At 44.4% G+C, this 25,921-nt stretch overlaps 1 protein-coding gene across 1 annotated transcript in view; it reads left to right on the top strand.

The window, feature by feature from the left end:
- The window catches only part of EFTUD2 (elongation factor Tu GTP binding domain containing 2), a 44,261-nt gene that overhangs the window by 1,834 nt on the left and 16,506 nt on the right, over window positions 1-25,921 (top strand). The window contains exons 2-11 of the mRNA XM_073889172.1: window positions 1,367-1,475; window positions 9,654-9,819; window positions 11,066-11,144; window positions 12,801-12,876; window positions 13,357-13,422; window positions 14,206-14,241; window positions 16,213-16,303; window positions 17,232-17,314; window positions 20,097-20,263; window positions 24,019-24,143. Coding sequence (XP_073745273.1) covers window positions 1,371-1,475; window positions 9,654-9,819; window positions 11,066-11,144; window positions 12,801-12,876; window positions 13,357-13,422; window positions 14,206-14,241; window positions 16,213-16,303; window positions 17,232-17,314; window positions 20,097-20,263; window positions 24,019-24,143 — 994 coding nt within the window. The 5' untranslated portion in view covers window positions 1,367-1,370. The remainder of the gene's footprint in view (window positions 1-1,366; window positions 1,476-9,653; window positions 9,820-11,065; window positions 11,145-12,800; window positions 12,877-13,356; window positions 13,423-14,205; window positions 14,242-16,212; window positions 16,304-17,231; window positions 17,315-20,096; window positions 20,264-24,018; window positions 24,144-25,921) is intronic.

Here is a 25,921-nt window from a genome sequence, read left to right as displayed (position 1 = left end):
TTTGAATAGAATTTCAGTAATTGAAGTGGAGAAAACCATGGAATACTTATTAATTACAAAGAGAAAACAAGAACTTTACATTGGAAAAGCCTGGCAGACACCACCATAATCAAGTAATTAAATGAACGTCACCACTAATGGGACAGATTAAAATCTTGTACCACCTGATAGGAGATGCACTGAAAAGAACACCGCATTGCTTCTGAGAGATTCCTGCTAAAAATGCAAAACCTGACTCCAGTCATGAGGAAACACCAGATATACCCAAATTAAGGGACATTATACAAAAATTAATCGCCTGTAATCTTCAAAAGCATCAGGTCGTAAAAGTCAAGGAGAGACTGAGGAGCCGTTCTTGAGTGCAGGAGACTAAACACGTGACCGTTAAATGCAAACATGTGACTCTGGATTGGATCCTTTGCTGCGCAGGACATTATTAGGATAGTTTGTTCTAGGGGCGCCTGGGTGGCTCTGTCGGTTAAGTATCCAACTCTTGATCTCAGCTCAGGTCTTGATCTCAGGGTCATGAGTTCAAGCCTGGCATTGAGCTCCACGCTGAGCGCACAGAGCCTACTTAAAAAAAAAAAAAAAAAAAAGTACAGTTTGTTTTAATAATGGAGGTCTGTGGATTAGGTGGTAGTAATGTGTCACTATTAATTTTCTGATTTTGATTGTCATACTGTGGTCATGTGGGAAAATGTCCTTGTTTGTAGGAATCACACACACTAAAGCAGGGGTTGGCAAACTTGCTATCAGGGGCCAGATAGTAAATATTTTAGGCTTTGTGGGTCATATGGTCTCAGAACTACTCAAGTTTGTTACAGTGTGAAAGCAGCCACAGACATTATAAATGAATGAGCCTGGCTGTGTTCCAATAAAGCTGTTTTTATAGACACTGAAATTTGAATTTTATATAATTTGCACATATCATGAAATATTCTTTTGATATTTTTCAACTATTTAAAAATGTAAAAGACAAAAAAAAATGTAAAAGACATTTCTAGCTTGGGGGCTGTATGAGAACAGGCAGCAGGCCAGGTTAGCCCCAGGCCGTAGTTTGCCAGCTCCTGCATTCAAGTATTAGGAGGTGATGAAGCACTGTGTCAGCAACTTATCCTCGAGTAATTTAGGAAAAAGAAAAATATTTGTGCTACTTTGCAACTCTCTGGTGTTTTAAGTTACAATTTTTTTAGTATAATAAGAGTGGGAGAAGAGAATGTAAACAGTGAGGAGGAGCAGTCAACAGTCCTAAGAGGAGATGTGTTGAAGGGGATATGGTCAACCATAAGGTTAGAAATGTGGGGCCGTGTTGTGGAGGCCTTGGTTACCTCGCTAGACTCTAACACCTCTTTTCCTTGAATTTTAGCATCATGGATACTGACTTGTATGATGAGTTTGGGAATTATATTGGACCAGAGCTTGATTCTGATGAAGATGATGATGAATTGGGCAGAGAGACCAAAGATCTTGATGAGGTAAAACAAATATATTACTGTAAAACAAATATATTACATATGCATCTCTCTCTTTAAAAAAATGGGGGGGGCAGTGAATCCTCTGTGCTCCCATAATATTCTGTGTATATCTCTCACATTGCACCTTTTAAATATATGACTTGTTGGGGTCTTATGCTGCCCCTAAGAAAGCTTAGCTACTGAAGTTCCAAAAGGGGATATAAAGTAGTTTCATGGGTGGGGTGGTTTTATAATACGAGCTCTGGTTTATCTGGTAGTAGCTCTCCTTCCATTTACCTGAAGTTCTTTTTTTTTCTTTTTAAGATTTTTATTTATTTATTTGACAGAGACACAGCGAGAGAGGGAACACAAGCAGGGGGAGTGGGAGAGGGAGAAGCAGGCTTCCCACCGAGCAGGGAGCCCGATGCGGGGCTCGATCCCAGGACCCCAGGATCATGACCTGAGCCGAAGGCAGACGCTTAACAACTGAGCCACCCAGGCGCCCCTACCTGAAGTTCTTTTTGACGGTTATGAGTAATAGGAACTTAGAAAAGGTGGTCAGTTTTTCCAAGTGCAGCTGCACTGCAACTTCCTCATAAGCTTAGGTTTTGCAAGGTGAATAAAAGCAATAGAAAGGGAAGATACAGGGGCACCTGGGTGGCTCAGTCACCTAAACATTTACCTTTGGCTCAGGTCATGGTCCCAGGGTCCTGGGATGGAGCCCCATGTTGGGCTCCCTGCTCAGCGGGGAGTCTGTTTCTCCCTCTGCGCTCCCCGCCCCCACTTATGCTCACACTCTCTCTCTAATAAAAAAAAAAAAAAAGGAGGGGGGAGGTACAGATTCTTATGACTCCCTTCAGGAGAGCTATGGAGGATGGGTCCAGAGTGGTCTGAGGCTTGCAGGAGACATCAACGGTGGCTTTCATGTGTTAGCAATGTCCAGAACAAGATGAACAAGAGGTGGATGGGCCCACTGCTTATTGATGGAGGTGTGATATTAACAGGACGGCGGGAAAGCAGAACAGTCTATCTGCTCCATTAGGGAAAATGTGCTTCAAATTGGAAAAAACAGAATAAACACTGGAAGAAGAAAATTGAAGCCTTCTAGGTGAGGTGAAAAGAGAGCATCTTGCAGTTTTAGGTGTGTTCAAGTCTTTGGGTTCAGATGAATTATTTCCTGGGTCGGTGTGGTAGGGGAGACCTGGCAGAGGGAAGCCGAGAGAGCCATTGTGGCCATCTTTAATGAACTGGGGAATGGCTGTGGTGCTAGCAAGTGAATCAGGCAACTTTTCTACTTTTCAAAGATGAAGATAATGGCACTATGTTTCAGAAACTACCAGCTAGTATGTGTGATGTACATCCACGGTAAAAATAATGGAAGGAATTTTAAAACAAATGATTGTGAAACTCAGGAAGCTCATGTGAGTTTTATAAAAATGATTTTCTCGATATGATTACTAGATTGAAATATAGGTCAGGGCTATGCTGTAGGTATTATGTATCTTGATTTGAGCAAGGCATTTGAAGTTTTTAATTTTTTTTATAAACCAGGTTTTTCTTTTTAAAAATATTTTAAAGAGATAGTTTTCATTTTATAAGCAATTTGTGAATATATTCTTATGCAGATCAAATAGATAGAAAGTCTTCTTGGTCCTTATTCCATTTCACTTTTCCTAAGGTAATCATTGTAACTCATGATGTTCCTGTGGAAAGAATAGGGGTTGGGTCATAATCACGGTAGGAGAGGTCACAGCTGATAGAACAGTGAGACCCAAAGAGTGTTGATTAGTGGATCACCACCAGAGGTGACATGCCCCAGGCATCATGCTTGGTCCCATTCTTTTCAACCTTTTGTTTTGTTTTGTTTTTAAGATGTTATTTATTTGAGAGAGACAAAGCGAGAGAAGGAACACAGCAGGGGGAGTGGGAGAGGGAGAAGCAGGTTTCCCCACTGAGCAGGGAGCCCGATGCGGGGCTTGATCCCAGGACCCTGGGATCATGACCTGAGCCAAAGGCAGATGCTTAACAACTGAGCCACCCAGGTGCCCCTCTTTTCAAACTTTTTATCAATGGCGTAGGTGAAGATAGAGAAGGGAAGTTTATAAAATTCACACATGACATAAGCCAACACACTGGATAAGGGATTCTAAATTCAGAGTGATCTCAACATACTTGAATTCCAGGCTAAGTAAATAAAGAAATTCATTCATTAACTATTTGTAATCACTTATATATTTTTTAAATATTTTATTTATTTATTTGAGAGAGAGAGCATGGGGGGGAGGGTCAGAGGGAGAAGCAGACTCCCTGCCGAGCAGGGAGCCTGACGTGGGACTCGATCCCAGGACTCCAGGATCATGACCTGAGCCGAAGGCAGTCGCTTAACCAACTGAGCCACCCAGGCGCCCCTCACTTATATTTGTAATCACTTACTATTTCCAAGGAATCATGATACAGAGAGAGCCAAGGCACTATCCCTGCCCTCCAGGAACCTACTGTTCACCAGGGGAGATGAAGTACAAAAAAATATAGTATGAAGCAGGGAAGGGCAAGTGCCATTTAGATTATTTTATCATCTTATTTTTATTTTTTTTTTAAGATTTTATTTTTAAGTAATCTCCACACCCAACGTGGGACTCAAACTCACAATCCTGAGTCAAGAGTTGTGTGCTCCACCAACTCAACCAGTCAGGTGCCCCATTCAGATCATTTCAACTTAGTAATATAGTAATAATTAATAAGGGGGGATCATTTCTGGCTGGGATGACCGAGAAGGGTATCTGAGGAAGTGACATAGTGGAGCCAAAGACTGACTAGGCATCTATAGGGATAGGAAGTGGAGTGATTAATGGTTGCCTTCATTTTGGGGCATGGAATTGGGGAGTGATGGCCAAAGGGTACAGGGTTTCTTTTTGGGGTGACAATCTGACATCATTTGTGGTGGTGGTTGCACAGCTCTGAATATACTAAAAACCACTGAATTGTGCATTGAAAATGGGTGAACTATGTGAAGTGTGAATTCTATTTCACTAAAGCTGTTAGAAGTCCTTTAAAGCAGGACCACTTAGGCCCTGTGTGAACATTTTCACCTCAGTACCGAGTGTTGAGTTCATCCCACTCTGGTTCATGCTCCTCGGTATTGTTGCTTGTGCAGGGCTCTGCTCTTGTTTAATTAACTTACTAATTCCTTTGTATCTCTTTCTCATGCTATTACTGTAGTAATTGTAGCATGTGCATGTGAATTTTTGTATGGGCTACAAAATGTGAATGGTTGCATTATTAATGTAAATACTGTAAATAGTAGTGGCTTGTCTGCATCATTCTGCTTCTCACTTTTGCCACCCAGCATTGTGGTAAGTGTTGTGGTTTAGGATCCATCTCTGGTGCTGTGTGTCTGGTCTGGCTTCTGACTGCTGCTCAGTAATCCCTGGTGTGCATTACTTTCTTATCAATGGGCACCAGGGTGACCTGCCACCAGCCTCCCCTCATACAAATAACGTTGTGGTGGATAATCGCAGATATGTCCCTCCCGCACCATGTGAAGATGTCTTTGAGTTATATTCCCAAAAGCAGAGTTGCTGATCACAGGATCATGTACATACTGAATGTGTTTATACTTAGTTAAGGGGTTTTTACTAAGTGCAGTCAGATTGCTCCTCCACTTACCAGCACTAGTCCATAACGCCTCCCAGCAGAATGAGAGTTCCTGTAGCCTCCCAGTCCACACGGAAGATTTGCATGCACAGATTTTTTTATTTTTACCTTTTTTTAAGATTTTATTTATTTGAGAGAGAAAGATAGGGAGAGAGCCTGAGCAGCGGGGAGAGGGAGAAGCAGGCTCCCTGCCAAGCAGGGAGCCCAATGTGGGACTCAATCCCAGGACCCTGGGATTACAACCCGAGCCGAAGACAGACACTTAACTGACTGAGCCAGCCAGGCACCCAGCACAGAAAAAGATTTTATTTATTTGATAATGCAATATATGTTAAGAAAAAAAAAGATAGCAGGAGGGGAAGAATGAAGGGGAGTAAATCGGAGGGGGAGACGAACCATGAGAGACGATGGACTCTGAAAAACAAACTGAGGGTTCTAGAGGGGAGGGGGGTGGGGGGATGGGTTAGCCTGGTGATCGGTATTAAAGAGGGCACATTCTGCGTGGAGCACTGGGGGTTATGCACAAACAATGAATCATGAACGCTACATCAAAAACTAATGATGTAATGTGTGGTGATTAACAAAACAATAAAAAATTTAAAAAAAAGATTTTATTTATTTGAGAGAGAGCAAAAGCAAGAGAGGTCACAGAGGGAGAGGGAGAAGCAGACTCACCGCCACGTAGAGAGCCCGATGCAGGGCCCGATCCCAGGACCCTGAGATCATGACCTGAGCCGAAGGCAGTTGCCCAACTGACTGAGCCACCCAGGTGCCCCTAAAAACATTTTTTATTGAAGTATATAATAGTAAAGAGATGTGTAGGATTTTGATAATGGAGACAGGAGAGAAGGAAGGACATTCTCGAAAGGAGTGCAGTGAGCAGGGGCCCAGAGGTAGCATTTTAAGAGGAACTGATTCCTCCTCCCAATTGCCAAAGCACAGTCCCTGGAGGACGGCTGTAGGGGTGAAGCACAGAGGAGGGACCAGACCCTAAGGCGTCGAGTGGAGAACCGGGAGGAAGGGGTAAAACGATCAAAGCAAGATGCTGGGACCCTTCCTTTAGTGAAGGGAGAGTCAGGAGGCCAGGAGCACATCACAGTGAGGGTGCACAGGTGTGGAGTTAGAGGGGGAGAAATTGGGGTGGGTGGGATGATTAGCAGAACACTGGTTATTAACAGATGAATCGAAATGAGAAAAAGATGCTTGCATAGTTTTATTTTAGACTTCTCAAGTTTGAGTTACCAACACAACCAGCTAGAAATAATTACAGGTACTTGGAAATTATTACATAAAATCCTACAGTTAGATGCAAAATGCATTCAGCAGTATGGGGCAGGAGGAAACTGGCTTGATAGCTGTTTTGGGGCACGTGAGAAGGATATATACGGCTACCCAAAGAGCTGATGTAATGTTAGACTGCGTTAATTGAAGAAGAGCGTAAGGATGGTAGGAGGTAGCCAGTCAGCACACCACTGGAGGGTTTTTTGTTCTTTTTAAGAAAGCATTTGACATGCTGGGATTTGTGTGAAGGAAAACGGGCTCCCACCAGTACCTCTACCTGCCTCCCTGCGTCGGTGCCATATGCCTTCCCTCCCGTTCTTAGGGATGGTTTGTTCGTGTTGTTATCTACTAGAAACTAGGTCCCCCCTTCTCACCTGCACGAGACCAGCACCCCAGCAGTCCGCCCCCATCCCCCCGCTCCTGTGTCAGTTTTCCCTCTGCTAGATCATCCCCGTCAGCATACAGACAAGCTGGTATTTCTCTGAATTCATCCCATTACTCTGCTTCCCACTGCAGCATGCCTCAGAACAGTTTTTGATACTTGCTGTCTCCGCATCCTCTCAGACCCATTTTCTCTCAAGCCCGTTTCTGTCCTCTGCCTCTCCCGTTCCACAGCACCGCTGACCTCAGCCCAAGGCCCCGTCCTCCGCTTACTTGACGGGTCTGCAGCCTCTGACCGACCTGGCTGATCACTCCCTCCTTAAAATCTCCTCTTCCATTGGCTTCCATGGAACCCCCTGGTTTTCCTTCTCCTCACTGGCCCGTTCCTTCTCCATCTTTGCTGCTGGGGCCTCCTCATCTCCCTGACCTCTAAGTGTCAACAGACCCCAAGGCTCTGTTCCTCATACCTCTTCCCTTAGTACACTCACTCCCTGGTGATCTCATCCACTCTATCAGATGCATTCTGTTGGGGGTATAGCTCAGTGGTAGAGCATTTGACTGCAGATGCATTCTGTTCACAAAGGACTCTCAAACTTCTATGCTGTTCTCCTCATCCTGGCTTCCTTGCTAATCCTCTTGGCCCAGGTCCTTCGCATTTGTTGTTCCAGTCAACTAGAATGCTCTTCCTCAGCCATTTGTAGAGCTTCTCTCTTCCTTCAGAGTTTTACTCAAATGTCATCACCTCTTTTTTTTTTCCATTGCTATATTATCAATACTAGAGCAGCGTCTGGTACACAGTAAGTGCCCAGGAAGTATTTGTTGAGGGGCGCCTGCGTGTCACAGTCGGTTAAGCTCTGACTCTTGGGTTTTGGCTCAGGTCATGATCTCACAAGTGATCTCAGCGTTGTGAGATTGAGCCCCTTGTCAGGCTTCACACGGAGTCTGCTTCAGACTATCTCTCCTCCTCCCTTTGCCCCTCCCCCTGCTCGCTTATCCTCACTCACTCTCAAATAAATAAATCTTTTTTTTTTTTTAAAGGTATTTGGGGTGCCTGGGTAGCTCAGTCGGTTTAAGTGTCCAACTCTTGATCTTAGCTCAGTCGTTAAGCGTCTGCCTTCGGCTCAGGTCATGATCCCAGGGTGCTGGGATCGAGCCCCGCATTGGGCTCCCCGCTCCGCGGGAAGACTGCTTCTCCCTCTCCCACTCCCCCTGCCTGTGTTCCCTCTCTCACTGGGTCTCTGTCACATAAATAAATAAAATCTTAAATAAATAAACAAACAAACAAATAAATAAATAAGGTATTTGTTGAATAAGTGAAGAAACCAGGATGTTTTGGAACATAAAAGGTGTTGTAGTAGCCACTTCTAATTATTCAAAGGACTCTTTTTTTTTTTTTTAAGATTTTATTTATTTATTTGAGAGAGAGAGAGCATGAGCTGGGCAAGGGGCAGAGAGAGAAGCAGACTCCTGGCTGAGCAGGAAGTCCGATGTGGAGCTCGATCCTGGGACGCTGGGATCATGACCCGAGCTGAAGGCGGACACTTAACCAGAGCCACCCAGGTGCCCCTCTTCAAAGGACTCTTTAGCAGAAGAGGGCATAGCTTCATTCAGTGTTGCTTATGACCATGGCTAACTTATAAGGAGGTGTTTTTAAAGTCCTTTACAAAGACTAACTTTCTAGCTCTGCTTTCCAGCAGGGAAATGAGCCATCTTGTGAGCGAGTGCCATGTTGCTGCAAGTATTCCGCAGGGGCAGGAATATGTAGAAAGAATTCATTCTTCCCACAGAATCTCCTGTGTGCCAGGCTCTGTGATGTGCACTGAGGACACACAGACGAATAGCACTCAAAGAACTCCCATCAAATGGGATTCCGAAAGTGTAAGGAGCTTTAGCACAGTGTTCAGAAAAGGGCTTGCATGGGGGCACCTGGGTGGCTCAGTCGTTCACTGTCTGCCTTTAGCTCAGGTCGTGATCCCAGGGTCCTGGGATTGAGCCCTGCGTTGGGCTCTTTGCTTTGCAGAAAGCCTGCTTCTCCCTCTCCCCCTGCTTGTGTTCCCTCTCTCACTCTGTGTGTCTCTGTCATATAAATAAGTAAAATCTTAAAAAAGAGAGAGAAGGAAAAAAAAGTGCCTGTGTATGGTCGATGGCTGTTAACTATTTACTGAGTGAACGATTTGACAATCAGGCTACATTTCCTCTCATCTGATTCCAAACTGTGCCGTGGTCTTGTGTGCTGCCCATGTGAGTGCGCCGATGAGACATTGCTGCAGAGCAGAGACATGTGTCAGAACTTTGAAGTATACAGACCCTTCGGCCCAGCAGTTTTGCTAATAGAAATTATCCTAAAGAAATAATGAGTGATGTTCAATACGGGTGTACAAAAAGTGGTTGGTTATGGGCGCCTGGGTGGCTCAGTCAGTTGAGCATCTGCCTTTGGCTCAGGTCATGATCTCAGGGCTTGGGATCAAGTCCCACTTCGGGCTGCTTGCTCAGCGGGGGATCTGCTTCTCCCTCTGCCTGCAGCTCCCCTTGCTTGTGCTCTCTCTCTCTCTCTATGTGTCAAATGAATAAATAAAATCTTTAAAAAAAAAAAAAGGGATATGCTATGATAAGCCATTTGTTTTCTTCAGTCTCGATCCACTTGTGACCGGTGGCCCACATTTAAGAAGGGGCTAGCTTGAAGCTGGAGAGCCGTCAGTAGCCATGGCTTACTGTGAAGGATCACACAAGAGCAGGGCCTGCCCTGCTGACTCTTTGGCACAGAACTCAAAATAAGAAGCTGCCAAGCCTGGGGAGTCATTGTTCTTAACTCGTATAATGTAGATAGTCACTGAGAAGGAAGGTGCACACTTCTCCTGCCCTCCTCCCCTCTCTTGCTCTTAGATGGACGATGACGATGATGACGACGATGTAGGAGACCATGATGAGGACCACCCTGGGATGGAGGTGGTGCTGCACGAGGACAAGAAGTACTACCCCACAGCTGAGGAGGTGTACGGCCCCGAGGTGGAGACCATTGTTCAGGAAGAAGACACCCAGCCCCTCACCGGTAAGTCAGGAGGCACCGGGTTGGGAGAGATGAGATGGAGTCTGGAAAACTTCAGGTCATAGCCGTCAGCAGTGTTGAAAGTTCACTGAATGAACTGATTTTCTTCTCTCTACCAGGTACTGCTTCTGGATTGAGATTCCTTTCACCCTGTTTTAATATTCAGTACAACTTGTAGCTTGTTACGAAGCAAATGGGAGTTGCTTCTTTATTTACTGAATATCTGTTTAGGTGCTTAAAGACTATTTTTGTTTGTTTTGTTTTGGGGTTTTGGGTTTTTGTTTTGTTTATTATTTATTTTTAAAGATTTTATTTATTTCTTTGTCAGAGAGAGAGCACAAGCAGAGGGAGAAAGCAGGCTCCCCGCTGAGCAGGGAGCCTGATGCGGGACTTGATCCCCGGACCCTGAGATCATGACCTGTGCTAAGGCAGACACTTAATTGACTGAACCACCCAGGCGCACCTGTTTTGTTTTTCATGTAGGCTCCATGCCCAGCGTGGAACCCAACGGGCTTGAGCTTATGACCCCGAGATTAAGACCTGAGCTGAGATCAAGAGTTGGACACTTAACTGACTGAGCCACCCAGGTGCCCCAAGTTAAAGACTTTTTTTAAGTTCTCCCTCTGGTGTGATCTGTTTTTCTATTGAAATAATCCTAACTCCTTTAACCAGTCCTCACAGTGCCAATTTTCTACTTCTTATATCCTTTTCATTGATCTTCTGAGAAGTGGTTAGATTTTATAAATGCAAGGAGGTTTTGAACTGACATTGACCTCAGCCTATATCTAGTCCCTCTCCCTTCCTCCCACAAAATGAAGTCCAAACTTCTCAGTCCACAGTTCCAGATCCTTCACTGTCTAATGCCAAACAGCATTTCCAGAACTTGTTTCAACGTATGAGTAGTCCTTGAGAATAACATAAATTGATGTCACATATACATTATGAAAGCTCAGTCTAGGGGCACCTGCGTGGCTTAGTCGGTTGAGCGTCTGACTTTTGGTTTTGGTTCAGGTCATGGCCTCAGGGTGGTGAGATCAAGCCCTGCGTCAGGCTCCATACTCAGCGGGGAGTCTGCTTGAGATTCTCTTTCTCCTTCCTCAGCCCTTCCCCCTGCATGTGGTCTCTCTCTCTCTCTCAAATAAATAAATACTAAAAAAAAAATGAAAGCTCAGTCTAATGGAATGGGGCTCTGTATTTTTATGTTTTATGCCAACCTGCACATCACTACTTTTTTTCCTCCCCCCACTAGAACCTATTATTAAGCCAGTGAAAACCAAGAAATTCACTCTGATGGAGCAGACATTACCTGTCACGGTGTATGAAATGGAGTAAGTTATAAGGTCTCTCTGCCTCTCTGCACAAATAGTGTGGGTTCATTTTTCTCTGGAGGTAGGATGTGGTTTGTGGTTGAAGTAGCTAGTGAATTGAAAAAGTAAAAATTCTCCTACAATTTGTCAGAATTTTCCTTGAGCATACGGTTGCTGGAAAAGTTAAGCCCATCTTAAATTTTTTCTTGGCTCTCATTCAGATATCGGCCTTTTCTCTTCCAACCCTTTAGTTGGGTAATAAATGAAGCTGGCCTTTGAGGCAGAACTGGGTATTGTCATCATCAGCGTTGGGGCCACCAGAGCCTATTTTGACTTGGTAAGATTGCTTAGTGTTTGGGGAATATAACAACTCTTTATTTTGGTGAGGAGGGTACAAGTAGGTGGATACATGTGTAGAGTAGTTTAGACTCTTCATACTGCAGGCTTTCTGAAAATATTTTCATTGATGAAATGCACTTATAAGGTCCTCATATATTGAAGTGTTTGGGACTCATGGGCACCTAAGTGGCTCAGTTGGTTAAGCGACTGCCTTCGGCTCAGGTCATGATCCTGGAGTCCCGGGATCGAGTCTCTCATTGGACTCCCTGCTCAGCGGGGAGTCTACTTCTCCCTTGGACCCTCCCCCCTCTCATGCTCGCTCTCTATCTCATTCTCTCTCTCAAATAAATAAAATCTTAAAAAAAAAATGAAGTGTTTGGGACTCATTATTAGATAATGAAATTCCTTTTTTTTTTTTTTAAAGCATATTGACATTTAGTATGTCCAAAAGAGTGGGGTCTCTTCTGAATGGTCAGCTCACCTGCCAACATTCAGCCATTTTTGAAACAACTTTTCAGTTGTCTTCAGAACTTTCTTCAGATTCCCTTGCGTTCTCAATGGTGATTTTTTTTAAAATCTGAAATCTTTGAAAGTGGGGTAGATGTTTCAAAGAGCCAAAGTTCTCTGAAGGCTACTTGCCATGAGGTAATGTGGGTGATAAGCAAGAAAGACAGCGCTGGTTTTGATCAAGTTGGAACTCCTCAGCATCATTAATGAGATGGAGTTTTCTGAAAGGTTTTGTTAACTAGCTCTGAGGGCAATTTCAAAATAGAAGCTGGGGTGCCTGGGTGGCTCAGTTGGTTAAGCGTTCCACTCTTGATTTTGGCCCAGGTCGTGATGTCAGAGTCACGGGATTGGGCCCCATGTCAGACTCTGCGCTCAGCATGGACTCCGCTTATCCCTCTCTCTGCTCCTCCCTCCCCCACCCCCCTTCTCTCTATCTCTATCTCTCAAATTTTTTAAATCTTAGAAGCTCTCAAAGTAATTTTAAGTCCCCTTTGCATTAATAGAATAAATGCATAAATGGAAGAAATCTAACCTGAGGATTTTGAAAGGGACAGTGCTTGTGTATGTGTGCGCGTGCACGCTGGTATTTGGTTTTGCTTTTCTTCTTGCTTGCTTTTGAAATCTCATTTCATGGGTTGTGTTACTTCATGGAAAAGTGTCTTCCATTTCCAGAGCCAGACCAGTGTAGATACAGAAATTCGTGTCTGCCTCTGAGCATTCTTCAGTTGGTCTGAAAGTTGTTCCTGGCAAACTATGTGAAACACCTTTGCGCCACTTCCCATTTGGAAGCTTTTGCCAAAGTCCTTTTTCTCTTTAACTTTCTCCTTTCAGTTTCTTGGCAGATCTGATGGATAACTCGGAACTCATCAGAAATGTGACCCTCTGTGGCCATCTCCACCATGGCAAGGTGAGAGAACTTTCAGCTACTGGAAACAGGATTTCTCTTTGTTCCTGCTCATTTTTTCAGCCCTCAGAGTCACAGGTTGGGGTTTCAGGCCGTAATGCTGGATCTCCTGACTCGGGGGGGCCTCCGGGCCTAGTGGGAAACCTGCTGTGAAATTCTAGCTTTTCCTGAGCAGCAGATGGAGCCTGTTTCTAAGCCACTTGCAGCCCTGTGCCTACATCTGGACAGAAGAGGGGAAATTGAGCCTTACTCTGACTTTATAAGTTTTCATTTCCTGGGGGAATGCTTGTCCAAGAAAGATTTCATCTTTCATTTGAAAATAATCCTACGGCTTCAGTGTTAATCCCTTGCTGTCCCATAATCCTCCTTGCTCCCCTCTTCCTCTCCTTATCCCGAAATTATGTGGTATATTGGGCGCTGAGAGAAGGGTAGAGTAGATTTTCCTTTGTGCTTGGCAGATCTTAATCTTCTCTTCCCTTTCAGACATGTTTTGTAGATTGTTTAATAGAGCAGACTCACCCGGAAATCAGGAAGCGCTATGACCAAGATGTAAGTAGAAAATCTGTGGAAGGTTTAGGATGAACCATTCATAATATACAGGGGTGTCTCTCTCCTTCCCCTTCCTTCCACCTTCCCACTCTCATTATAAATAATGGCGCCTACAAAGTGCTGCTTTATAATTGTAATCTCTATTCATAGCTTTAAAGAAAGTAATTTTAACTTTCTTAGGAGCATAGAGAATATTAACCTGTAGTATTTTTGGATGATCTGTTCTGCACTTGGGATCTTTCCTCTGTTCTGATATATCCTGACTTTTATAGCCTATTCTTTCCTGTCATGGTATTAATAGCCTACTCTATAAATATAATACAATTGGACCTTGTTGTTTCCATGATAAATTTAAATGCCTGTGAATGAGGCCAAATGTGGCTGCAAGTCTCAGCACAATAAATGCTCCATGTCTGCTAGATTGAGTGTTTTGACATGCGGGGGGCGGGGGGGGAGGGTTCCATAAAGGCCGGATGTGTCTCCCTTTATCACTTTAGAATTCAGTGCATTTGATAAAATTTAGCTCTCCAGCCATACCTGGTCCTCATTGATCACCCTGGCCCCCCCCAAAAAAACACCCAACCAGGAACATTTTCCATCTGAGAGGGCACTGGTTTTATTGTCTGGAATTTCTGTAGGATACCCTTCTGTCTTCCATGTAGCCTCCTGAGGCAGAAAGCCTTGAGTGGGGAGCTGGTGGAGGAAAGCGATTAATGGTTTGTGTGGGAGAGGAGTCTGGAGTCAGGTGGTAACAGCGCTTCTTTTTTTTTTTTTTTTTTTAAGCTGTGCTATACTGACATCCTCTTCACAGAGCAAGAGGTAAGTGTGCCTGGGGAAATCTGACTGTTGCCCACACTGGACCCAGCAGGAGTTCTGCAGGGAATGTGGGGGAGCCTTTATGTTAACACTTTGCTCTGCACTGCACCCCCTCTCTCTTTCCCATCTCACACCTCTTTATCTCATAGCTTCTGCCGGTCATCCTCTGATCTAGTACTTGAAAGAGAGCGGGGCAGGTAAGCGGTAGGGTAGGTGGAGGGACCTTCCTTCCCTTGACTGGATTTAATTTGGCCTAGTAGGGCAAATGCTAAGAGGTGATGTCTACATTAACGCTCTCAGTTACACAGAAACTCAGTAGAATTTTTTAAATGACATCATCCTTAAATCTGTATGATGATTCCATCCATATGATGATCTCTTTCTAGGAGTAGTTTCTCTTTGAGAGTGGGTTCCTCTGTCTTTGTGCTTCTCTTCTTTGTAAAGGAGCATATATCGCTGTCTTTCCCATTCCAGGTGGTGGGTGTTTCTTCCATCTGGATCTTTCCCCTACTCTCTGACCCCTCTCTTTTCTCTCTCCTTTGTTTCTGTCCCTTTTTTTAAATCACCATATGGAGAGCTCAAGTTCGTAAGTATGGTTTACTAAAGGAACTTTGAACAGTGCAGGTTTATGATAAGCAATCAACATGTGTTAGCTATTATTGTTTTTTAATATGTTTGGCTAGATTTTTTTAATACTTATTTCTTGTTACAACTTTCTTTTTAAAAGTAGGCTCCACCCCCAGCATGGAGCCCAACTCTGCGCTTGAGCTCACAACCCTGAGTCAAGATTTGGATACTTAGGGCACCTGGGTGGCTCAGTTGGTTGAGCAACTGCCTTCGGCTCAGGTCATGGTCCCAGGGTCCTAGGATCAAGTCCCACGTAGGCTCCCCCTGGTCTGCGGGGAGCCTGCTTCTCCCTCTGCCTGCCACTCCCCCTGCTTGTGCTCTGTCTGTCAGATAAATAAATAAAATCTTAAAAAAAAAATCCATTAAAAAAAAAAGTTGGATAATTAACCAACTGAGCCACCCAGGCACCCCTAGCTTTTTTTTTTTATATATAGATTTTTTTTTTTTCTTTTTAAAGTAATCTCCACAACCAAAGTGGGGCTCGTGCTCACATCCCCAAGGTAAAGAGTTGCGTGCTGTACTGACTGAGCCAGCCAGGAGCCCCTCTTTTTATAGCTTTTATATGTGTGTGTATAATTTTTTTTTTTTGGCTCCCAAAGTTTAATCAAGAACTCATACAAAATATTTCAGATAAATGCGTTTTAATCTTCCTCTTCATCCTGGTTAATCTGGAAGGAACACAATTCACAACTCTCTTTGCAGTTGGCAACTACACGTAGATTATTATTCTTCACATATTTTGGGGGGAGATATTTCAAATATCTTTTGGAAAAAGGCACGTCGGAAGTTATAGTAATCTTGCTCTTGCACCTTTCAGTGCTTACAACCCCTCCACCAAGATTCCCAGCTTTGCCATTCACTTTGATTCTCTCTTGAAGAAACTGTTCAAAAATGGCAGCATCCATGATTCCATCTTCCACTGGGTGGGGGCAGTCAAGGTAAACTCCAGCAGGGGCAGAAAGGGCATCATGTTTTTTTAAACCCTAAAATGCCCCAGGAGGTTTCTTTTTACTTAGATGATGCTTCAGTTATTATTTTTGTTAGCAGTGTATGAAGATAAGATTGTAGGACGCTGGATTCTCTGTTAGGTTTAATCCTGCTTTACTTGCTTGTTCAGTTTTATTTTTACTTTTTTTTTGTATTTGAACCAAACCCCTGCAAAAATGATGTTTAACACCAAGATATTTCATCTTCAAGCGTCATTCTGGTTAGAGGCCTAGATAAAAATCACACTCAAGGAGAGATGTCAGTGTAACTTACTAGCAGCCGGCAAGCCCCAAGAGCAGAAGGAAGCTCTCTTGCAGAGGAAGAAGTCTTGACTGCTGTCTCTGTCTTTGTGACTTTCAGAGAGGTGTTGGCATCAAAAGCACTCCTGTGACGGTGGTCTTGCCAGATACCAAAGGAAAATCTTACCTTTTCAATATCATGGACACTCCAGGTAGGACATTCCTTTTACTATCAGAACCTTACCCGCTTTGTTTTTTGTGCTCTCACGCTTCCAGAACAGAACAGAACACTTCATCTTTGTGTTTACATTCCCTTCACTTCCCCTCTCATTGAGATAATTTCCATTTTCCACGGTCTCCTTTGCTTCTGACTAGTTAATCAGCAGGCATTGTGCGCCAGGTTTTCTGTTTCACTCCTCTCTTTGCTCTAAAATATTTAAATACTGGGGAATCTCATTCATTGACTCATTCCAGCCTGTGTCAGGCCCCATGCTAGGAGCTTGGTAACAAGGGTGAGTCAGACAAGGCCCTGGTCTCAGGCGCTCTCAGTCCTTTGAAGGAGGCCAGGGGGTCAACACACAAACAAGTCACCGTAGGAGCAGCGTACCTTGCCCTGTGGCTGACTCTGTCTTCATCTTACGGAAAGGACCAACTCAGGGCAGAGTTTTAAATAGAAACATTGGAGTTTTGACAAATTGACCTTCTCAGCCTCAGGTGCCCAGCGCCCTGATACCTCTTAGCCCCCTCCACCACCAGCAGCACCTTGCCAGGAATTGTCTCCTGTGCCCCAGGCCCTTCTTGCCCTTTCTCCTGCCTCTGAATTGTCCTTTGCCCTCGCAGAACTCTGCTGACTGCTGTTGAGGCCGAGCTGGTGTATGAATGTCAATATGTTACGCCCTCCTAGGGCATACAGAACACTTCGTTCTTTTTATGTTTGGGGACCTGCTGTATGAAAGTTTAATCCAAGCATGTGACTCTAACTGGTGGGATTTTATACACGGCGGGGAGCTGTGGGAAGAAGGGAAAGGGCATATTTGGGGGTTCACATGGTTTTCAGTGTTCCCTCAGACCACCTACAAGTTAATTGTGCCTCATCCTGGCACCACGCAGGTAGTGACTTACTTGGTATTTGTCTTACAGGACATGTGAATTTTTCTGATGAGGTCACGGCTGGCTTGCGCATCTCAGATGGAGTTGTCCTTTTTATCGATGCTGCTGAAGGCGTGAGTCTGCCTCTACTCCCTTATGACCCCTCCTCCCTGTTACGTTTGCCCCACACGATTAAATGTCTGTGGGATTCAGGCTCACAATTTGCTTTGAAATTAAGGCAGCATATGAAGTTCAGAATTAGTTCTCAGGGGGAGCCTGGGTAGCTTAGTCGTTAAGCATCTGCCTTCGGCTCAGGTCATGATCCCAGGGTCCTGGGATTGAGCCCCGCATCGGGCTCCCTGTTCAGTGGGAAGCCTGCTTCTCCCTCTCCCACTCCCCCTGCTTGTGTTCCCTCTCTTGCTGGGTCTCTCTCTGTCAAATAAATAAATAAAATCTGTTTAAAAAAAAAGACAAAATTAGTTCTCAGTACGAGTCCCTCACTCCCTGCTCAGTGAGGCTCAAAATGATAGGACCCAAAATAAAATGACTAATGTAATTAAAAAGAGAAGGAGAGTATATTCGTGTAAATGGATTTTAAATATCGATGCGTTTTTCTAAACTAGAGAGATTAGAGTTAAAAGACCCAAGGTGTCTTACATATTTCTAAACTGAAAGATGAGGTAATTTGGCTAACTTTATTCATGTGGTCATTGATGAGATAGCCAGCAGAGGGAGCCAGAGTTGCTCCCTCCCCTCTCCCCCATTTGACTTCATTTTGGAATAATTTCAAATTTATTGAAAAGTTGCAAGAACAGTACAGGAGTACACTCTCATTTGCTTTGTAATTCTTTTTCTGTACATGTACTCATGCATATGTGAGTGTGTGCATATTTTCCCTTGAATTGTTTGAAAGTAAAATATTTCAACGTTATCTCGGAACAAGGGCATTTTACTTACATGACCAAAATACAGTTACCAAAATCAGGGAATTTAACACTGATACAATATGCTGTATAGATCTTTTTCTCTAGACCTTACTGAATGTCACTAACTATCCCAGTAGTGTCCTTTATAGAATTTTTTTTTCCCTGGGGCACCAGGGTGGCTCATTCAGTTAAGTGTCTGCCTTCAGCTCAGGTCATGATCCCAGGGTTCTGGGATCGAGCCCCGCGTTGGGCTCTCTGCTCCACGGGGAGCCTGCTTCTCCCTCTCCTTCTGCTACTCCCCCTGCTTGGGCTTATACTCTCTCTCTGTCAAATTAATAGATAAAATCTTAAAAAAAAAATTTTTTTTTTTCCTGATCAAGGATGCTGCCTAGCATTCAGTCCTCATGTCTACCTTAGTCTCTTAATTTGAACTGTTTGATAGCTTTTCTTGGTCCTTTATGACGGCATTTTTGAAGAGCATAAGCTGTATTTGTTTTGTAGAATGTCTCCATTTGGTTTGTTGAATGTTTGCTCACGGTTATGTTCAGGTTATTTTTGTCAGGAATGCTGCATGAACGTAGTTGTGTTCTTAGTCCATCACATCAGGAGGCCCTGCGTGTCACCTTATCCCATTACTGGTGATACTAACTTTCGTTGCTTGGTTAAGGTGGGTTTGCCAGGTTTCCCCAGTGTAAAGTTACTATTTTCCCTTAGTAACAATTTGTGGAGATACACCTTGAGTCTATATATACATTATACTTCTTTGCAAACTTTGCATGCTGGTTTTATCTTCTGTTACTTTTTTTTTAAGATTTATTTATTCATTTGAGAGAGAAAGAGTGAGTGCAAGTTGGGGGAAGGGCAGAGGGAGCGAATCTCAAGCAGATTCCCCACTGAGTTCAGAGGCCGATGCTAGGCCCAGTCCCATGACTCATGAATTCACAACCTAAGCCGAAACCAAGAGTCGGATGCTTAACTGACGGAGCCACCCAGGCGCCCCCCATTTTTTAAATCTCTGCACCCAACATGGGGCTCAAACTCATGACCCCAAGACCAAGAATCGCACACTCCACCAACTGAGCCAGCCTGGCACCCCAAGTTTTATCCTCCATTGAGCATTCCTAGTTTATTTCCGTAGTAGTTGCAAATGGTGATTTTCTAACTTTTATTATTCCTTCTATATTTTTTGGTTGGAATTCTGTTGTGAGGAAGGACTTCCTCTTCTCCCTCATTGCTTACTTCTTGTCACATGTGTGGATACATGGATTTTTATTTCATTCAGTGAGTTATAATCCATCGCTATCCTTACATATCTTGATCCTCTAGCTATCCCAGATTCGGTTAGATAGAGCTCCTTCAGGTTGGCTTCTTTGTCCTTTTGACATGTCCCATCCTTTTTTAAGTACTTCCTTATTCTTCAGCACCCAATGTTTTAGACTCATTTTGTGCTTTCTCTGCCCCAGTCCTGGAATCAGCCATTTCTTCAAGGAGTTCTGGATCCTTGTAATGGGGACTGGTATTTAGAAACAAAGGTCAGGGTGTGTCCACTGCTTTGGGGTCCATTACTTCTAGACCCTTTCACTGAACACAGACAGTGCATCCCCGCACACATCCATCACAATTTCTACACATGTATATGACATGTGATTAACAATAAAAAAAGAAGAAATCATGTGTCCATCCTAATACCCACACTTCCATCCAGCACCACAGGTGCTTCCTGAGCCTGCCTCCGCCCCTTTTCCAGCACTGGGAGACCTGGCTCCCAGCATCATCCGTGTGTTTATCAGTGTCTCAGTCCTGCCAGGTGCCCTCTTCAAGGTCCTGAATCAGCCTTTAGCCAAGATACCCTCTGCTTCCACCCAACAATCTATTTCCCCAGGTCCTCTTTTCCTCATACTTCGTATTTTCAGATAGTACCCTCTTTGGCTCTGCTGTGGACTTTACTGCCCTTTGCTCTTCTCACCACCTTCTGGGCCTTGTGTGTCAGGTGATGCTGAACACCGAGCGACTGATCAAGCACGCAGTGCAGGAGAGGCTGGCGGTCACCGTGTGCATCAACAAGATTGACCGGCTGATCCTGGAGCTCAAGCTGCCTCCCACCGACGCTTATTACAAGCTACGGCACATCGTAGATGAGGTCAATGGGCTCATAAGGTATAGGATGCTGGGCGTGGATTTCCTGTCCTCAGGAACTCTGTGTTTTATGAATCTTAACCTTGAACACCGTTGGGAGGCAACTCGGATTTCTTGGGGTGCATAATGAGCTTTTTGGACCAGACGAGGGGCACATTCCAGGGCCCTACAGGGTTTTACTCCACAGCCTTGGCCTCATCGACCCCGGGCCTTAACCAGCTGTGCAGCTTAAGACGTATCTTCACTTCTGCGTCGTGCTTAGTACCTGGGATACCAAGTGTGTGAACCTGGGCAAGTGACTTACCCTCCTAGAACCTCAGCTTCCATCTCTATGAAAGGGGAATAATAATGTTTGCCTAATGGGATGTTATAAGAAATTAGATAGATATTTGATGCTACACACTTAGCACTCTGCTTAGCATACAGTACCTGCTCAGTGAATCATGTTAGTTGCTGTTACCTTCTAATGCAGACTCAGTAAATGAAGGAACTGTTGGCTGTTGTTTCTGTGGACGTAGTTGCTTTTCAGCAAGATGCATCTTGGGCTTATATTAGTATGAGTGATGGCTGGGAGACCTTAGAACACAGTATCAAGGTGACTTGGAAGAATAGGTTAAGTATATCCTAACCACGGTCTTATCTGCAGGCTGACAGATGGACTGGATGACTTCTTGAGACCCCTCAAAGGGCCCAGGACAAGGCTGTCCTTTTGAGAGAACACCTCTCCAGTTAAGGATAGTATCCCCGTGGCCAGAGACAGATTTACGTTCAGGAGCCTCCTCGGTGTGTGGCCCTAATTCTCAACAGCCTAGAAGGGCTGAGAATGACTGGAGACTGACATAACATCAGGAGCCCCCAAAATGAAATGTTAGACTTCTTTATGTATCCCCTTTAAAGTGGGGGGTGCACCAATGTTTATAGCAGCAATGTCCACAATAGCCAAACTGTGGAAAGAGCCAAGATGTCCATCGACAGATGAATGGATAAAGAAGATGTGGTATATATACACAATGGAATATTATGCAGCCATCAAAAGGAATGAGATCTTGCCATTTGCAACGACGTGGATGGAACTGGAGGGTGTTATGCTGAGTGAAATAAGTCAATCAGAGAAAGACATGTATCATATGACCTCACTGATAATGAGGAATTCTTAATCTCAGGAACAAACTGAGGGTTGCTGGAGTGGTCGGGGGTGGGAGGGATGGGGTGGCTGGGTGATGGACATTGGGGAAGATATGTGCTACAGTGAGCGCTGTGAATTGTGTAAGACTGTTGAATCACAGATCTGTACTTCTGAAACAAATAACGCAACATATTTTAAAACAAAAGATGAAGAAGATAGCAGGAGAGGAAGAATGAAGGGGAGTAAGTCAGAGGGGGAGATGAACCAGGAGAGATGATGGACTCTGAAAAACAAACTGAGGTTTCTGGAGGGGAGGAGGGTGGGGGGATGGGTTAGCCTGGTGATGGGTATTGAGGAGGGCACATTCTGCATGGAGCACCGGGTGTTATGAACAAACAATGAATCATGGAACACTACACCAAAAGAAATTATGTAATGTATGGTGATTAACATAACAATAAAAAGTTAAAAAAAAAAGTGGGGGGTGCAGCGAAATCCTGATCACCAAAATAGGAGGGCAGATCTCAGCCTCTAAACAAGTAACAGCAACACAAACATTTTCTTTAGGAATATGGGACAAGCGCACTGAAAGTTTTAAAAAATTTGAAAGCAGTTACCTCTGGGGAGCATAACTTGAGAGAGGGTAGAATAGGTAGGGGACTGCTATTTATAAGCCAGTACTTTCACTTCTAAATTAAATTCTGGGGGCGCCTGGGTGACTTAGTCATTAAGCAACTGCCTTCGGCTCAGGTAATGATCCCAGGGTTCTGGGACCAAGCGCTGCATCGGGCTCCCTGTTCAGCGGGAAGCCTGCTTCTCCCTCTCCCACTCCCTCTGCTTGTGTTCCCTCTCTTGCTGTATCTCTGTCAAATAAATAAAATCTTTTTTAAAAAATTAAGGAGATTAAGAATTCCTCATATCAGTGAGGTCATATGATACATGTCTTTCTCTGATTGACTTATTTCACTCAGCATAACACCCTCCAGTTCCATCCACATCATTGCAACTGGCAAGATCTCATTCCTTTTGATGACTGCATAATATTCCATTGTGTATATATACCACATCTTCTTTATCCATTCATATGTCGATGGACATCTTGGCTCTTTCCATAGTTTGGCTATTGTGGACATTGCTGCTATAAACGTTGGGGTGCACATACCCCTTCGGATCCCTACATTTGTATCTTTGTGGTAAATACCCAGTAGTGCAATTGCTGGATGGTATGGTAGCTCTATTTTAAACTTTTTGACGAACCTCCATACTGTTTTCCAGAGTGGTTGCACCAGCTTGCATTCTCACCAACAGTGTAGGAGGGTTCCCCTTTCTCTGCATCCCCACCAACATTTGTCATTTCCTGACTTGTTAATTTAAGGGTGGGAGGGATGGGGTGGCTGGGTGATAGACATTGGGGAGGGTATGTGCTATGGTGAGCGCTGTGAATTGTGCAAGACTGTTGAATCACAGATCTGTACTTCTGAAACAAATAATGCAATATATGTTAAGGGAAAAAAAAGAGCAGGAGGGGAAGAATGAAGGGGGGTAAATCGGAGGGGGAGATGAATCATGAGAGACGATGGACTCTGAAAAACAAACAGGGTTCTAGAGGGGAGGGGGTGGGGGGATGGGTTAGCCTGGTGATGGGTATTAAAGAGGGCACGTTCTGCGTGGAGCACTGGGTGTAATGCACAAACAATAAATCATGGAACATTACATCAAAAACTAATGATGTAGTGTATGGTAATTAACATAAAAAATTTAAAGAAAAAAATTAAGGAATTCTGTAAAACAGGGTGCCTGGGTGGCTCAGTCAGTTAAGCATCTGCCTTTGGCTCAGGTTGTGATCCTGGGGTCCTGGGATCGAGCCCCCCATCAGGTTCCCTGCTTGGAGAGGCTGCTTCTCCCTCTCCCTCTGCCTGCCGCTCCCCCTGCTTGTGCGCGCGTGCTCTACCCGCCCCCCTGTAAGATAGATAAATAAAATCTTTAAGAATAAAGGGGGAGAAAGAAATTCTGTAAAACAATCTGTCGGTAAGGCTAGGGTTGTGGATTGGTTTCCTGTGTACAACTGGTTTTCTCCTAAACATTAGTGAACTTGGGATGCTGTGGTTTCTGCATGCATGGCTTTTAAGACAAAATTTTAACACGAATTTGTATAACAAAGCCAAATAAAACAATAAAGAAAAACAGGGCAATGAGAGTGGGGAGCAAAGTTACCCTTATCTTTTGTTATTTATCCATTTCTAGTGTTTATGTCTGCTTGTATTTGTGAAATTGAGATTTCTCTAAAATGCACTCCTCTTTCACATTAGATTGATTTCTTGTGTTCCAAGATCTTTGTCTCTGACCTCCAAATTTCCCCTCGTCTGTCCGGTGCGGTTAACTTCTCCAGGATCTTCTCCAGGATCGTGCATGAAGTTCCCAGCTCTGAGAAATCAGCTCGTTATTGGGAGTTAGGGGACAACTCCACTGTGTCACTTTCTTGGGCCAGGCCTCTGGCAAAGCTGGGTGTGTGATGCAAGTGCATGCTGAGGGCGAGTGCTGGAGAGAGGCTGGGACCCTGAGTCCCTGCCCTTCCCCCCGGCGTTGTGTCAGTGTTGCTGCTCAGCCTGGCTCTGCACTCACAACTCTCTCTCTTTCATCTCTGTTTCAGCATGTATTCCACGGATGAAAACCTGATCCTTTCCCCGCTCCTGGGCAACGTCTGCTTCTCCAGCTCCCAGTACAGCATCTGCTTCACGCTGGGCTCCTTTGCCAAGATCTATGCTGACACCTTTGGTAAGCTCTGGCTGGCAGTCTGCCTCCCAGCTTCCCCAGAGTCATGTGTGCCTTTCCTGCTGAAGAGTTTAGAAGTGGCTTCATGCCAGAGTCCCCTGTTGGGAGCATTTTATCAACTCTTACTGTCAGAACCATTATTTTTACTCTCTTTGGCCCCTAACCCTTTTTTTGGCTAAGTGGTTTCTAAAGAACAGAAAAATAAAGGTACCTGTGGAAGAAGTGGGTGAAGGGGGAGCTTATTTTAGGAATAATCTCTCCCAGTGTGAGACAGGTACTGTCAGAAAGGAATGATCCACGCTCACCACACAGCCCCCTCAGACCTTTTCCTCAAAGGTGGGATCTCTTACTAGTGGTGCTTCTAGCTGTCTTTCCGACCATATCTAGGCACATCGACATTTTATAGGCCTACTCGAGAGCTCACATTGGATTTGCAGTCCGCTGGGATTTCTGGCTGAGTGATTTTACAGGTCCCTGGAACCTTGATACCAGAGCCTTGGGACCCGCTTCCCAACTCAAGAGACTCTGGCGCTCTCCGCCTTTGTGCCTTCCAGTTGCCTTAGATTCCGATGATAACAACTAGGTCCTGAGTGTCAAACGCTGTACCCCCTTGGGGGGTCATGATCTCCCGTTTTGAGAGCTGAGGAGAGGCTCTGTGAGAGGTCTCGCAGCTGACAGGCGCTGCAGCTCCAGTGTTTCTATTCTCCCCACTCAGTTGTCCTTCGCTTGCTCTTGTGAAAGAAATGGGCAGGGGGCCTGGGTGGCTCAGTCGTTAAGCATCTGCCTTCCTCTCAGGTCATGATCCCAGGGTCCTGGGATCGAGCCCCGCGTCCGGCTCCCTGCTCCATGGGAAGCTGCTTCTCCGTCTCCCACTCCCCCTGCTTGTGTTCCTGCTCTCGCTGTGTCTCTCTCCTCTCTCTGTCAAATAAATAAATAAAATCTTTAAAAAAAAAAAAAGGAAAGAAATGGGCAAATACAACTTTTTTTTTTTTAATATGTACATATTTACTGCAGTCTCATTGTAGAGAACTGGAAAATACAGTAAAATCTAGTCAAGCACGCAAATTCACCCATAACCTCATTACCATAACCATTGCAAATGTTTGTTAGAGTCCTTTCTTTGTTTGGTTTTCTACATAAATGAGATCACATTTTATAGAGAAAAATATAACAGATATAAAATATATAATAACACAAGATAAATTTTCACTCAGTATTGGATTATAAGCATTTGCCTATTTTATTAAAGTTCATTTCTAAAAATTATTTTCTGTAATTGCCTAGTGCTCCACGTATACATAGGTGTGTTATAACTTAGCCCATTAGACATATGTTTTAGCTGTTTGTAGCTGGCTCTTTTAAAGATTTTATTTATTCATTTGAGACACAGAGATAGCATGAGCAGGGGGAGAGGCAGAGGGAGAGGGAGGAGCAGGCTCCCCACTGAGCCGGGAGCCCGACGTGGGGCTCGATCCCAGGACCCTGGGATCATGACCTGAGCCGAAGACAGACGCTTAACCATCTGAGCCACCCAGGCGCCCCTGTAGCTGGCTCTTTTATTTTATTTATTTATTTTTATTTATTATTTTTTTTTAAAGATTTTTATTTATTTATTTGACAGAGAGAGACACAGTGAGAAAGGGAACACAAGCAGGGGGAGCGGGAGAGGGAGAAGTAGGCTTCCCACGGAGCAGGGAGCCCGATGTGGGGCTCGATCCCAGGCCCCTTGGTTCATGACCCTCACCGTACTCACTTCCTCACCGACACATACTCCAAAACTT

Source organism: Callorhinus ursinus, unplaced genomic scaffold (assembly GCF_003265705.2).
Source record: "Callorhinus ursinus isolate GAN/ISIS: 27379988/994484 unplaced genomic scaffold, GSC_fseal_2.0 scaffold102, whole genome shotgun sequence".
NCBI lineage: Eukaryota > Metazoa > Chordata > Mammalia > Carnivora > Otariidae > Callorhinus > Callorhinus ursinus.
This window is presented reverse-complemented; position numbering and strand designations above follow the sequence as displayed.